The sequence below is a fragment of the Scardinius erythrophthalmus genome (genome assembly GCF_964197995.2).
Source record: "Scardinius erythrophthalmus genome assembly, chromosome: 11".
NCBI classification, from domain to species: domain Eukaryota; kingdom Metazoa; phylum Chordata; class Actinopteri; order Cypriniformes; family Leuciscidae; genus Scardinius; species Scardinius erythrophthalmus.
The window spans coordinates 43,968,054-43,980,553 of NC_138231.1; the positions used below are offsets into that span (position 1 = coordinate 43,968,054).

General features: G+C 39.1%; 1 protein-coding gene across 1 annotated transcript in view; it reads left to right on the top strand.

Annotated features, from left to right (window-relative positions):
- The window catches only part of LOC308698734 (A-kinase anchor protein 7-like), a gene marked incomplete at its 5' end in the record, with an annotated part of 31,353 nt that overhangs the window by 529 nt on the left and 18,324 nt on the right, over window positions 1-12,500 (top strand). Inside the window, 2 exons of the mRNA XM_081378993.1 lie at window positions 495-607; window positions 2,704-2,851. Of these exons, the coding sequence (XP_081235119.1) occupies window positions 495-607; window positions 2,704-2,851 (261 nt within the window). The remainder of the gene's footprint in view (window positions 1-494; window positions 608-2,703; window positions 2,852-12,500) is intronic.

Here is a 12,500-nt window from a genome sequence, read left to right on the forward strand (position 1 = left end):
GAAAAGGGGTCTATAATGTACTGATTGGCATTAAAGCATGTTAACCTATTCTATTACACCCAATAAAGAAAAGAATGAGAGTGTAAATCTACATCTGGTGTGTGGATGTGTTTGATGGTCCCTTCAGTCGAACATAATCATCCATTGTACCAAAATAAACCCAGAGTTGAGGCCAGATTTGAGGTTTTACTGCTTCCAGTATTGGCGTAATCAGATTGATATGTAAAAAAGCCTCTAATATTCGCTGATGGTGTATATGAGCACAGTATTCCGGATCCCTGCAGGAAGTGGAGTGAGAACACGCTCAAGGTTTCGATGCACAAGGCACTGAGAGCTCAGGCTGCTAATGTCCTCTCGCTCTTTCTCGCCCTCTCTGTATTGATTGTGTCTTGTCTTACATTGAGGACGGTGAGACCTCGGGAGGCTGCAAATAGACTATCCCAGGATGCATCTGTGTCTCTGAGGCTGTGTGTGTGTTGTTTCTCTCCACCCAGAGAGTGTGAGGAAGGCGTTTGAGGAGAGAGGCATCGTGTCTGGAGATGACAAAGCCTTCAAACCTCATCTGACGTTTCTCAAACTCTCACGAGCTCCCAAACTACGCAAGCAGGTAAGAAGCGCTTGCGCGTGTGTGTGTGTGTGTGTGTGTGTGTGTGTGTGTGTGTGTGTGTGTGTGTGTGTGTGTGTGTGTGTGTGTGTGTGTGTGTGTGTGCAGAATACATTTACTGTAACACAGCATTGAGTCAATGACAACAGTGATCAGTAGATAATTGTAATTTATTTTTGGAAATCATGATTAATTATTCATCTGTGCAGTCGCAGTTATGTAAGTGTGTGTATAATTCATGCAAAAAAATAAATAAATCAGCTTTTATTAGTGAAAACGCGTCTGACGTGCCCATTTTGAAAGCTATTAATTATACAGAACCGTTCAAAAGTTTGGGGTCAATAAGACTTTAATTTACTTTTATAGAAATTAATAGTTTTTGGCTATGGACGCAATTAATTGACGGTAATACATTTATAATGCTGTTCTTTTGAACTTTCTATTCATCAAATTCATTAAATGTATCAATAAAATGTTTTCTTGTTTTCATAATAATCATAAATGTTTCTTGAGCATCAAATCATCATATTATTCATGATTTCTGCAGGATCATGTGACACTGAAGACTGGAGTAATGATGCTGAACATTCAGCTTTGATCACAGGAATAAATTACACTTTACTGTATATTCACATAGAGAACAGCTGATTTAAAGTGCCTCTGTTGTCTCTGTTCATGCAGTGTGTAATACAGCTGTGTGTGAATGTAAAAGGTCTGCAAAGGTCAGATTGCGTTTACATGCACGCTCTAAGGCTGATTATGCTTAATAACTGACATAACAAATGAAATACTCTGAGTCAGATACGCAGATGATTATGTTTTGATGTCACACGGGGCATGGCCTGATTTATTAATAAAGTTATGTAAACGCGGTTGTCAGGTTACTGGTTTACATCTACATTTAATCATTTAGCAGATGCTTTTAACCAAAGCGACTTACAAATGAGGAGAGCAAGAGAAGCAATTAAAGGGTCACTCTCGCCAAAATTGAACCTAGGCTCTTTTTGTTAATCTACCCGAGTCAGACTTTCGAGGAAAAGCATAATTAGAATGAAAACGCCACTTTTAAGATTGACTGTATTTTCATTTTTGGTCAAAATGCCTTGTGAATGGGAGATAGCACTACAGTGATAGCATCAAAATGGCTATTTCTAAAACACTAAGAAGGCTCGACACAACATGAAACTGTGCTGAAGTGTCACCAGCGGCTCTACACATGAACTCCAGCACTGAGAACAGGGTTTGTGTACACAGAGTTTACTAAAAAGATACAAGTATAACGAGGTTGGGTTCCTTCAACTGTCCATCCTATTAAAAATGGCTAGACTATATAAGATCATTGTAAAAAAGAGCATTGTATTTCGCCAGATTTTATAGTGTAAAACATATTCAAGCGTGAATGAGAACCGTTTTGAGGGGTGCACAAAAAAACAAACAAACAAATATTCGATTGTCAAATTTTCAAATCGAATACCAACCCACCGAACGAATATTCGAATATTCGGGTCCAGCCCTAATAATTTTCTAAAATTTTTGACATTTGTGTCGATGGCGAGGAAAGAGTTAGTGTTTTTGACCTTGGATGCATGTAAACCTATTGTAGGAGAAAACAAAACAAGAGCATAATAGTGCTGAAATAATGTTTAACAAGTTTTGATTAAAGAAATGCAGCCTTGTTTCAAAAACATGAAAAAGCCTAAAGTGCTGTAGTCTGATGGTGTGGTGAGGATGAAGCGGGGGCGAGACTGACGCCAGATCTCCTGTTCCGCTCATCACTCACACACAATCAGATCAAACACACATTACACCGCTTTAACTCGAGTGCTTCCACTCCCAGAGCTCATGAAGACTCTCTCCACATCCGCTGAGCGGTGTGTGTAGTGTGTACGTGACAGACGGACTGATGCTTCTTCTCCATGTGGAGGACACAGATAGGGAGGTGTGTGTGTGTGTGTGTGTGTGTAATCTTCCCACAGCTCAGGCTTCCTCTCGAGGTTATCGGCCCCGACAGACACTTCCAGCCCCACTGGACTGTCTCTTGTGTGTGTCCTTCTGCTTGCTCTGGACTCACTGTGTGACGTGTGTGTGTGTCTTCGCAGGGCGTTAAGAAGCTGGATCCGGCTCTGTTCTCCGACTTCGAGAGCCGTGTGTTCGGAGACGAGTGTGTGTGTAGAGTGGACCTGTGCTCCATGCTCAAGAAAAAGACCTCAGATGGATACTACCACCGCGAGAAGAGCGTCACGTTCAGTGAGTAAACCTGCTCTGGAGGAAAGTGTGTGTGTGTGTGTGTGTGTGTGTGTGATGAAGATGCGGCTGTGCATCAGTCTGGTGTGAAGCAGTGCTTCTGGACTGGATGGGTCTTTGACATCATCATCCTCATCATCATCTTCTGGCTTGTGATTTGGGCTCAGGTTTGCAGGTCATCTCCAAACTCTAGATCTTTAATTCCAGGCTGGCACTGTGTGATGGGTTCAGATAATATTATAAACCACAGTACTCAAACCTGCTGTGTGTTGTTAGTAGCAGAGGTCGACCGATAGTGGATTTTACCGAGACCGATATTTAAGTTTGACCGTACCGATAACCGATATTTTTTCAAATTTATACTGGGATTAAAAACAAACATAACACTCCAAGTAAAACAGTGCTGAACTGAAATGTGCTGAATGAAATAAATATATAAATTATGAATATATTAAAACGAGAAGTTGAATGAACTCAGAAAATAATTTAAACATTAATATATTACAGGTCAAATATGTGTTTCTTTAAAGGCACAATATGTATTTTTTTTTGCTTTAAAAATATAAAAAATCACTATATCTATGTTATATATTTTTTAAAGTTGTGTATTTACATTATCCCGACAGTTCCAATTAACTTCTAAATCCAGAGAAATTAATATTTTAATTCGAAGACACGGACCGTGTCTTTATTTCCGTTTTGTCGCAGTCAATGGCGTCATATCCGCGTTGTCCCTGGTTTCCGCTCGTGCTGCCATGGTAACCAGAGCTATGAGCAGAGCCCTCTGATTAACCAAAGCGACAGACGCAGACAACTGTGGAGTTCGCAATGTTGTTTCGTTCAAACATTATGGACCATGGCAAGCAGACTTTGGATAAAAAAGGATAACTAAAACGAGAATCAATATCAGCGCGGTGTTTTCGAGATGCCGAGAGCTCCCATAGACAGTTTATAAACGAGAGCTCCACGTCCGAGACTTCCACCGCTCCTACATGTACTTTATTAAACAGGTGAGCACATTTACATAAAACTAACCAATGTTATATAGTTCAACAATGATAAAATGTCAGAATATGATCTGTATGTTATTCTCATGTTGATGTAGCTTACTGCTAGTCTCATACAGATGAACAACAAACTAACACATAAATTTCAACACATTGAAATGCAGTTTAGTGTGCTAGTGTAATGTTAGACCAAGTGAAACAGCGCTGCGTTACCTCACAAGTTTAATTTGTCTAATAAACTGACCTGTGGGTAGTAATTCTGCACTCGCGTGTAACGTTAGTTCGGTTGAATGAAATGTCCATATTCCTTTTATATCCGCGGGAGTTCGCGTCGCGTTTGGAGCTGATAGCTGTCTCTTAGCAATCCCGAACTGCTTCATATCACAGTCATGATAAAAGCATCGATGTATTCAGTCATCCATAAACATTATTAGATCGGCCGGCTTGACGTTGATGACAAGAACCATAATTCTTAGCATGTGTTGCGTCATCAAACTACGCCTTTGTTATTGTAAGACGTTAGCGACCCCTAGTGGACAAAAAAATTCCATAATGTACGTTTAAGAGTCGTGCTGAAAGATGGCCATATTTAAATATCTCAAAAGCCCAGAGCATTAAAATTACATAAACGTAGACCTATAGTACATGTACAGTCTCTCTTTATTTGCTTCTATTTTAGAACACTTGATGATTATCTAATCAAAATAACAATATGTATTGTAGTGATAAAAAAGGAACTGAAATCGAATGCGTTTCTGATTTGTCTCTGTTTCTGTCGACTGCATGAACATATCAGTGTCGAGAAAGCAATCACGCCACTAGCTTTAAATATTAAACTTCGCCGGCTAATGAATGTATGAAAGTGACCAGCTGGATATAAACTAATGCAAATAGATGGTAACAATTGCGACATAAAACATTTGGGTCAGGTCTATTTCTATAAACGCTTGAGGTAGCCACTACTAATGTTAGAAATTAACAAATGAATTACTTTATAATGACATGGCAATATGTACTTTAGTGTTCTGTATTCACACCGTTTCGCTGTCTTTGTTTTAAATGTCGGCTCTCTCCGTGTAGCGCGCAGCCTTACGTGTTAACGTTAACAACTCAGCCAGTGATAGTTGTTATTCCGCCTCTAGAGGGCGCTCTCGCTCTGTGTAATGCCAGCGCACTCTTCTCAGCCGATCCAGCAACGGACGCAACCCGGAAAAAATATCAGTGTGGATTTTTGCAGATAACGATAGTTCCACCAATCAACTATCGGTACCGATATATCGGCAAAACCGATGACCTCTATATGTAAATGAACAGTGTTTCCTCTTTCTGTGTGTTACCTGGACCGAGTGATTCACGTTGATTTGTCAGTAAAAGCCTCATGTTTGTATTCCCGCTTACGGACTGTCGGATCAGCAGAGGGTTATTAACAGAACAGTTCATGGAAGGTTAGGGTTAATATAACTATATCATACTTCATCCACTCTTTGAACAGCATTATGGTAAAACTGGATCACTATGGCAACATCTTTCTCACCTGAACGCGACAGTTTTGCTTCAGGGGGAACTGGCAGATTTCTTTCAGTTTTCCCCTTCGTTTGGTCTAAAACACTGTGTTTGCGCTCATCCAGGATGAAATGTTGACTGCAAGCATGAAGGAGTATCATATTTCCCTTCTCTTTATTCTCTCTGTATTTAAGATTCTTTGCACCCTTTAGTCGCTGTCTACAGCGCTCTGGATCCTACTCGCTGTGAAGGGTTTCAGTGTCCGTCAGCTGGTCATGGGCGTGATGTCCCACAGACGACAGCAGGGGTCAGTGTTGATCCTCTAGTTCATCTGAAGCTGGTTCTCCTCAAGCACTCATTATCTCTGACAGAAGCCTGGCGTGATGAGCATGGAGTGTGTGCCAGATATCAGTCACTACAGTCGAACTGTGATCGTGTTGTGTTCGCATCAGTCTTGAATGAATCCCATAGTTAGTAACTGCTGTGGTTACCGTGGTATACTGTGTCAGTTTTATCCTATAGTCAGTGGTCTTTATTGTCTTTCAGTCAAACGGCTAAAAACACAAAGTGACACTGTGATTTTGTTCTGGTGAGTTAATGTGAGGAATAATAACTTTCCTACATTTATTTCCGATGGTTTATTTTCCACTGAGGTCGAAGTCTTCAGGAAACGCACACGTTTGTTCTCTATAGTAGATATGAATTGCTTATGTCACTCACATCTATGTCTACATAGGCTCAGTCAGACTGAACGACTCGATCAGATTGAGCTCATTATAAAGGGTGGTGTAGAGCTGAGGTAATCTGATAAACGGGTTAAAACGAAGCATGGAAAGCTTGAATTCGACGGCCTTCCCAATAAGATTCGGTAATGTCTTGCGCACTTGTTTATTTATGTTTAATGTCTTACGAACTGGTTCGTGGATGAGACTGAAAATTTACTAAATAAATCTTTAAAAAAAAGTTCTTACTGACATATACTGTATGTCAGTTTTCTTTTTATTTATGTCATCAAAGGACAGTTACGCTCATGGTTGCTCCACTTTCTCTAGTTCACATGTAAACAATTACAATTCTTATTTTTTATGAGTATTGCAGTGTTTATTATAAATGTTTTCTCCGTGCACATCATTATTGTGTTTAATTCATGTGTCTCGTTATCTTGAATCAGAATAAGTTCCTCTTGCAGCATCTCTTCTCTTCTCTGATGACGAGGGCGGGGCAACCTGTCAATCACACGAGATCCACCAATAGCAAACCACAACCATCCAATCACTTCCCCACAGACACAATCAAGCCCCGCCCACATTTGTTCTAGTTCCTGAAGCGTTTCACTCGGATATACACGACACAATAGGGAAGAAAAGACTAGCGCATGATTTATTTACTAGTTCCTAATAAAACTCCAGGCCAACCGTCCATTTTATTTACTCGCCACAGTCAGCCGTCTGTGTGTGTGTGTTAATGGAGACGGTTTCTATACGGTTTCCGAGTTACGATCGATAGTCTCTCTGTGAGAGTCTCCTGCTGCTCTGATCAATGCGCTCGGTCTAATTTTAGCCCTCAGGTGTCTTTCTAATGCCCAGAATACTGACACACATTAGTCGCTCGATCGCCTCAGCAAGCGTGTGCGTTTGGATGCAGAAGCCACAGCAGATCTGCACTGGAGACTGAGAGCGGACATGTTCTTGCTCTTTTAGAGAATAGACTATAGATTACTTCAGAAATTCTGAAATTATGACACCTGCTCATTAATAACACATGACCACCATACTTAACGTTACATATCAACATCTGTTCAGTAACTTGATGTGGGCGTGGTCAGTTGCTCATTTCACATGCGAAGAGGTCAGCCAATCATAAGAGGGCATTTACTTTAATTGTTAGGGTCATGCGGTGGTGATGGTCATGTAAAGCTAAAGATGAGGCTTTGATTATTAATATAGACAGACGAGCAGCCCATATGATGTGTAAAGTCATCAGAAGCTCATTATTCCGAGGTAATGTTCCTGTCGTGAGATGATCATCTGGACTGGCACACGCTAATGAGGCTAATGAATTAGATGAACGTATTAGTCGTTTCCTACAGCTACACACTGATGAAGTATTTCCAGGGGAGATATTTATAGAAAGCAACACATTCTCCTAACATACAATGGAAAACAAAATGGTGTACTTGGCCTATTTATTTTGAAACCATTTCCACTCAGAATTTGCTTGTAAGTTTCACAAATAATTATAAAGAAATGGCAAGTAACATTAATTAAACGTGAAGTTTTGAAGTAGAAAGACTGAAATAGTTTTTTTCATGTAAAGTATACTCCAGTTATTAAGCACACAGTTTATTTACATGTAATTTGCAGTCATTTACTAGGCTTTGTCAAAATGTTAATTGCTGCGGTCTATTTAAAAAATAAATATTCTGTATGGTATGAGTGTGTGTAGTATGAATGTAATCCGGATTTACCACGTTCACCATGTAGTCATTATCATGTGACCAGTGTCAGTTGAGTTGCTTCACTGTCATTCATCATAAATAATAATAAGTAAAGTGTCCATCAGATGCACACTTCAGAATCTCACCAGAAGTAGTAGGTCATCCAGAGACTTTCACCTACTCTTTAATGAGAACTGTGAATCGTCACACACTGTTTTTCACTTACTATATAGTAGGGAAGTGTGTGATTGCAGCCTGACTCACTCATAAAGACTTCACTTGTGCCATTACTGGATGAATCAACGTTTTTGAACGAATCTCTTGTGTGAACGATTCAATGACTCACTGCTAAAGGTGCATTACTGGATGAATCAGTGTTTTTGAACAAATCTCTTGAATGAATGATTCGATGACTCGCTCATAAAGACTTCACTTGTTTCATTACTGGATGATTCAGTGTTTTTGAACGAATCTCTTGTGTGAACGATTCAATGACTCACTCATAAAGACTTCACTTGTTTCATTACTGGATGATTCAGTGTTTTTGAACGAATCTCTTGTGTGAACGATTCAATGACTCACTGCTAAAGGTGCATTACTGGATGAATCAGTGTTTTTGAACAAATCTCTTGAATGAATGATTCGATGCCTCGCTCATAAAGACTTCACTTGTTTCATTACTGGATGATTCAGTGTTTTTGAACACATTTCTTGAATTAATGATTCGATGACTCGCTCATAAAGACTTCACTTGTTTCATTACTGAATAAATCAGTGTATTTGACATTGTATTCGAACAAATCTCTTGAATGAATGATTCAATGACTTACTCATAAAGACTTGTTTCATTACTGGATGAATCAGCATTTTTGAACAAATGTCTTGAATGAATAATTCAATGACAAACACATTTTTAACAGTCTTGTCTTGATGTTACTGATACAATCTTTATTTGAAGCGTCACATTACTTTCTAAAGGTGATTTCCTCTAATCTGATCACTACTGTAGACATCAGTGTTTATATCTGAACTATAAGCTTTTATCCAGCGCTTCTGTGATAATCTGACAGAAATAATGAGACTGATGTTGAAAGACTGTTAGTGAAGCGGTTTCATATCTACACATGACGACTGCTCTCTCTGATCAGATCTGAGTGTTCGCTGTGATCGCACTCGTCTAAGGTTTAATAGACATAGAGCCGAATCACTATCATTTGGAAAAAAGATTGCGTGAGTGTTTGAATCGAGATCGCCATCTTTTAACGATTAATCATTCAACTCTAGTTTCTAGCTTCAAAAATCATTTTTTACAGTGTGTCCACTCCGATCCGTTCACAGATCTGGTGTTTTGTTGCATAGGACACAACTGTATTGTGCGGTACATCACAACACACAACCACATACAATCCCCTCGCTCAAACAGTAGATCATGCCGCTAGCAACACAAGGTCATGGGTTCGATTCCCTGCAGGAACTAATCAAATCTGCGTCATGAATGCAAGATAAAAGCGTCTGCCAAATGCATGAATGTAAATGTAATATTTGAATGCCCAATTTGCCCATCATTGGCAACAGAATGATGTAGATGTTCTGATATACCAGCATGCTCTGCCTTGATCCCCTGCTCAAGATTCCTAAAATCTACAATTTAATACATTTAGTTTTAGTAAATTGTCCTGTTGTAACAGCTGGTGACCGTATATTATTGTAACAGTTGCATCATAAATGTTTTATCTTCTTTGAGATTGAATCCAGTCATGCTGTCACTGCTACACACACACACACACACATTAATATATGACGGTGTCTGACCACAGCTCATCTAGGATAAGCTCGGCTCTCTAATCCCTGGATGACATGCGTTCCCAAGAACCAGTCAAGTCATCTTCATTTATCAATATAGATGTTTCACAGCAGCTTTACAGAGATATTAGGAGATTACAGTAACAGAGATTGTTTTAGCTTTACAGCAGATCTAGAATAAAGTTATTGTCCAGATAAAGTTAGTTTTGATTGATTCACTTCTGTTGCAACGATCATTAGTTATTAACTAACACACACCGTTCTCACAGAAAACCCTTAAAGGAAATCCGTCATCATAATGCTTCTCTTGTGCGTTTCTGTTTAAGTGTGCCGTTCAGTTCACACGCTGATGATCAAGTTACAACATGCAAATAATTGTATCCCTGTTAGCTTTGGTTAATGATGTCCAGATGTGGTAAGTGTCACTTGTGCATCATCTGTTTGATGAAAGCATTGGAAGGCAGGCGTTTGCCTCTCGTATTGATCAGCGTGTGTTAAAGCACGGATCGGAGAGAGAGATGCACGTGTGTGTTTACAGGAACGCTTCAGGATTCAGAGGCATGAGGTCTTCATCAGAACAGCTGTGAGGAATTAGCAATCACTGTTTCAACATGTAGTGATGATAATAGGGATGATTGATGGTGCGTTACTTGTAATAATGAAAGAGACCTTTGGTTTTCATGCAGCGGTGTGAATATCCAGGGTTAGTGACTCTGTGTCGATATGTGTGATTGTGAAGTAATAATGTCAAGAGTGCTGATCAGTTTGGTCTTTGTGAAGCTGATTGTTGGGCTTTGAGTGGTGTGGTAATGAAGTCCTGATGGACAGATATAGTGAATATAGTGCGGTTTACAGGGTTCGTACAGTACATGGTGCGTTAAGTGCTCGAAGTGCTTGAATTTGACTTTTTTACATTGAAGTCTTCCTGGAAAACCCTTGAAAACAGCCATATTTATGAAAAGGTACTTGAAAAGTGTATGAATTATTGAAAGACAATATATGCGAGACATCTTTTCCCACAAAATCAACGCTGCAGCCCGTCCAATATACATATAGAGCCGTTTCTCATGGCTGTGAGCTTGATATTGCTCAAATAAATATCCAAGTATATGATGCAGTTTTCATTCTTCAGGTCAATCATTTATTCATGAGAGAAAAAAAATCATTTTTGAATAAGGAAAGCGATATCTTTGTCATAGTATCCTTTTAATGTTTAAAGTTACCACAGTCATTGCATCTGCTGCACTTTATGTGAGCCATTTTGTTTTATTAGTTTATTTTTATTTATCTATTTACCCATTTTTTTAGTAGTTGAAAGATAATAAAGATATTGTTTGATAGGTGAGAGCTCTGATTGTGTTCCTTGAAAACCAAAAAAGCAGTGCTTGAAAAGTTCTTGAAAGACCTGGAATTACATCAGACAGTGTGTGAACGAACCCGGTGTTCAGGAATGGAGTGATGAGATACTGTGGCGTTGAGTGATGGGATTTCACAACACAGCAGCTTTACGGATCGGATTAACGTTGTGATGTGTGTCATTACTGAGATAGGAAATTACTGAACAGACATCCTGAAGCTCTCTGTTGGTTAAGCAGGAAAGAGCATTCCCTGTTGGTTTGGAGAACGTTCCCCTAACATTCCCAGAACGTTCTTATTTGGTTCCTCAACAAAAGCCAATTGGAAACCATATAGAAACGTTAGGGGAACGTTCTTGCTGGGAAGACATTTTTGTTTTTATTGTTTTTTTTTTACCCTAGATTTCTGTCTTAAATCCCCATCAACAATATGTTATCCTTCATGCTGTTCCGATTAGTGTAAAACAAATTCAATGCGCATGTGCGACCCTCTGCGTACAAATACGCAGCTTTAGTCAAACCAGGGCTCGACATTAACCTTGTCATCTACTTTCCCTTCAGACAAGTAAATCAGTCATTCACTTGTCTGGAAAAAAAAATTATTATTCTCATCAGTGTTTTACCAGCTTTGAAATATTTAAATCTACATAGATTTACCCAGAGAGCATTTTTTTTATTTAAAATTCTTAAAACTTGATCAATAAAATTATACTTATACTTTATTATACTTTTAAACATGAAACTAAACCGCCAGTAGGAGGCGGCAAGTGACCGTCTTAATGAGTGAGTCATTCATTCAAACGATTCATTCAAACGACTGATTCATTAAGGAATGAGGCAGCTGTTTATGAATGGGTCATTGAATCTTTGACTCAATCGATTCGTTCAAAACACTGAATCATTCGGTAATGAAACACGGATGAGTGTGGCTGTGAGATGCGCGATGGTTCTGCTGAACTATTTTCACTGCTGAAACTGAACAAAAACAGTCAATATTGGGTCCAAAATATGAGCGGCTTAATTTGAACTGTTTATTGAACTGCTGTATGAAATATATGTCACATTTTCAGTCGTGATGGTTTTCAGGAAAACAACTCTTGAGGTTGCTTAACATTATCATGTTATTATGAGTTTTTTGTGTGCTGCGAATAACGCAACCTTGTATCGTCAGTACATTATACATTATATATTATTATGTCCACTATCAATTGCCTCTTACACTAAGTGTATTAAATCAGAGTAATTCTCGCGTATAGTACTGATTCCCTAGTTATTTTCTGTTATTGGCATTAATCAGGCTACTCAGGCCGGCAAGTGCCGTTCTCTTTCACTCGCCCCTTCACTAAATACACTTGTCCCAGACAGACGGATGTTGAATTGCCTTGCTGTGGAAATGTGACTGATTAAAATATCTCTCTTTCTGTGTATATTTCAGCTCCACTAGAGCAACAGTCCAGCAAACAGACATGATCATTATTATTCTGCACAGTTATTTCATTCCCGGCCTCTTCAGTGCCGATACGTGTGTGAGGACAAAAGGCTAAAGC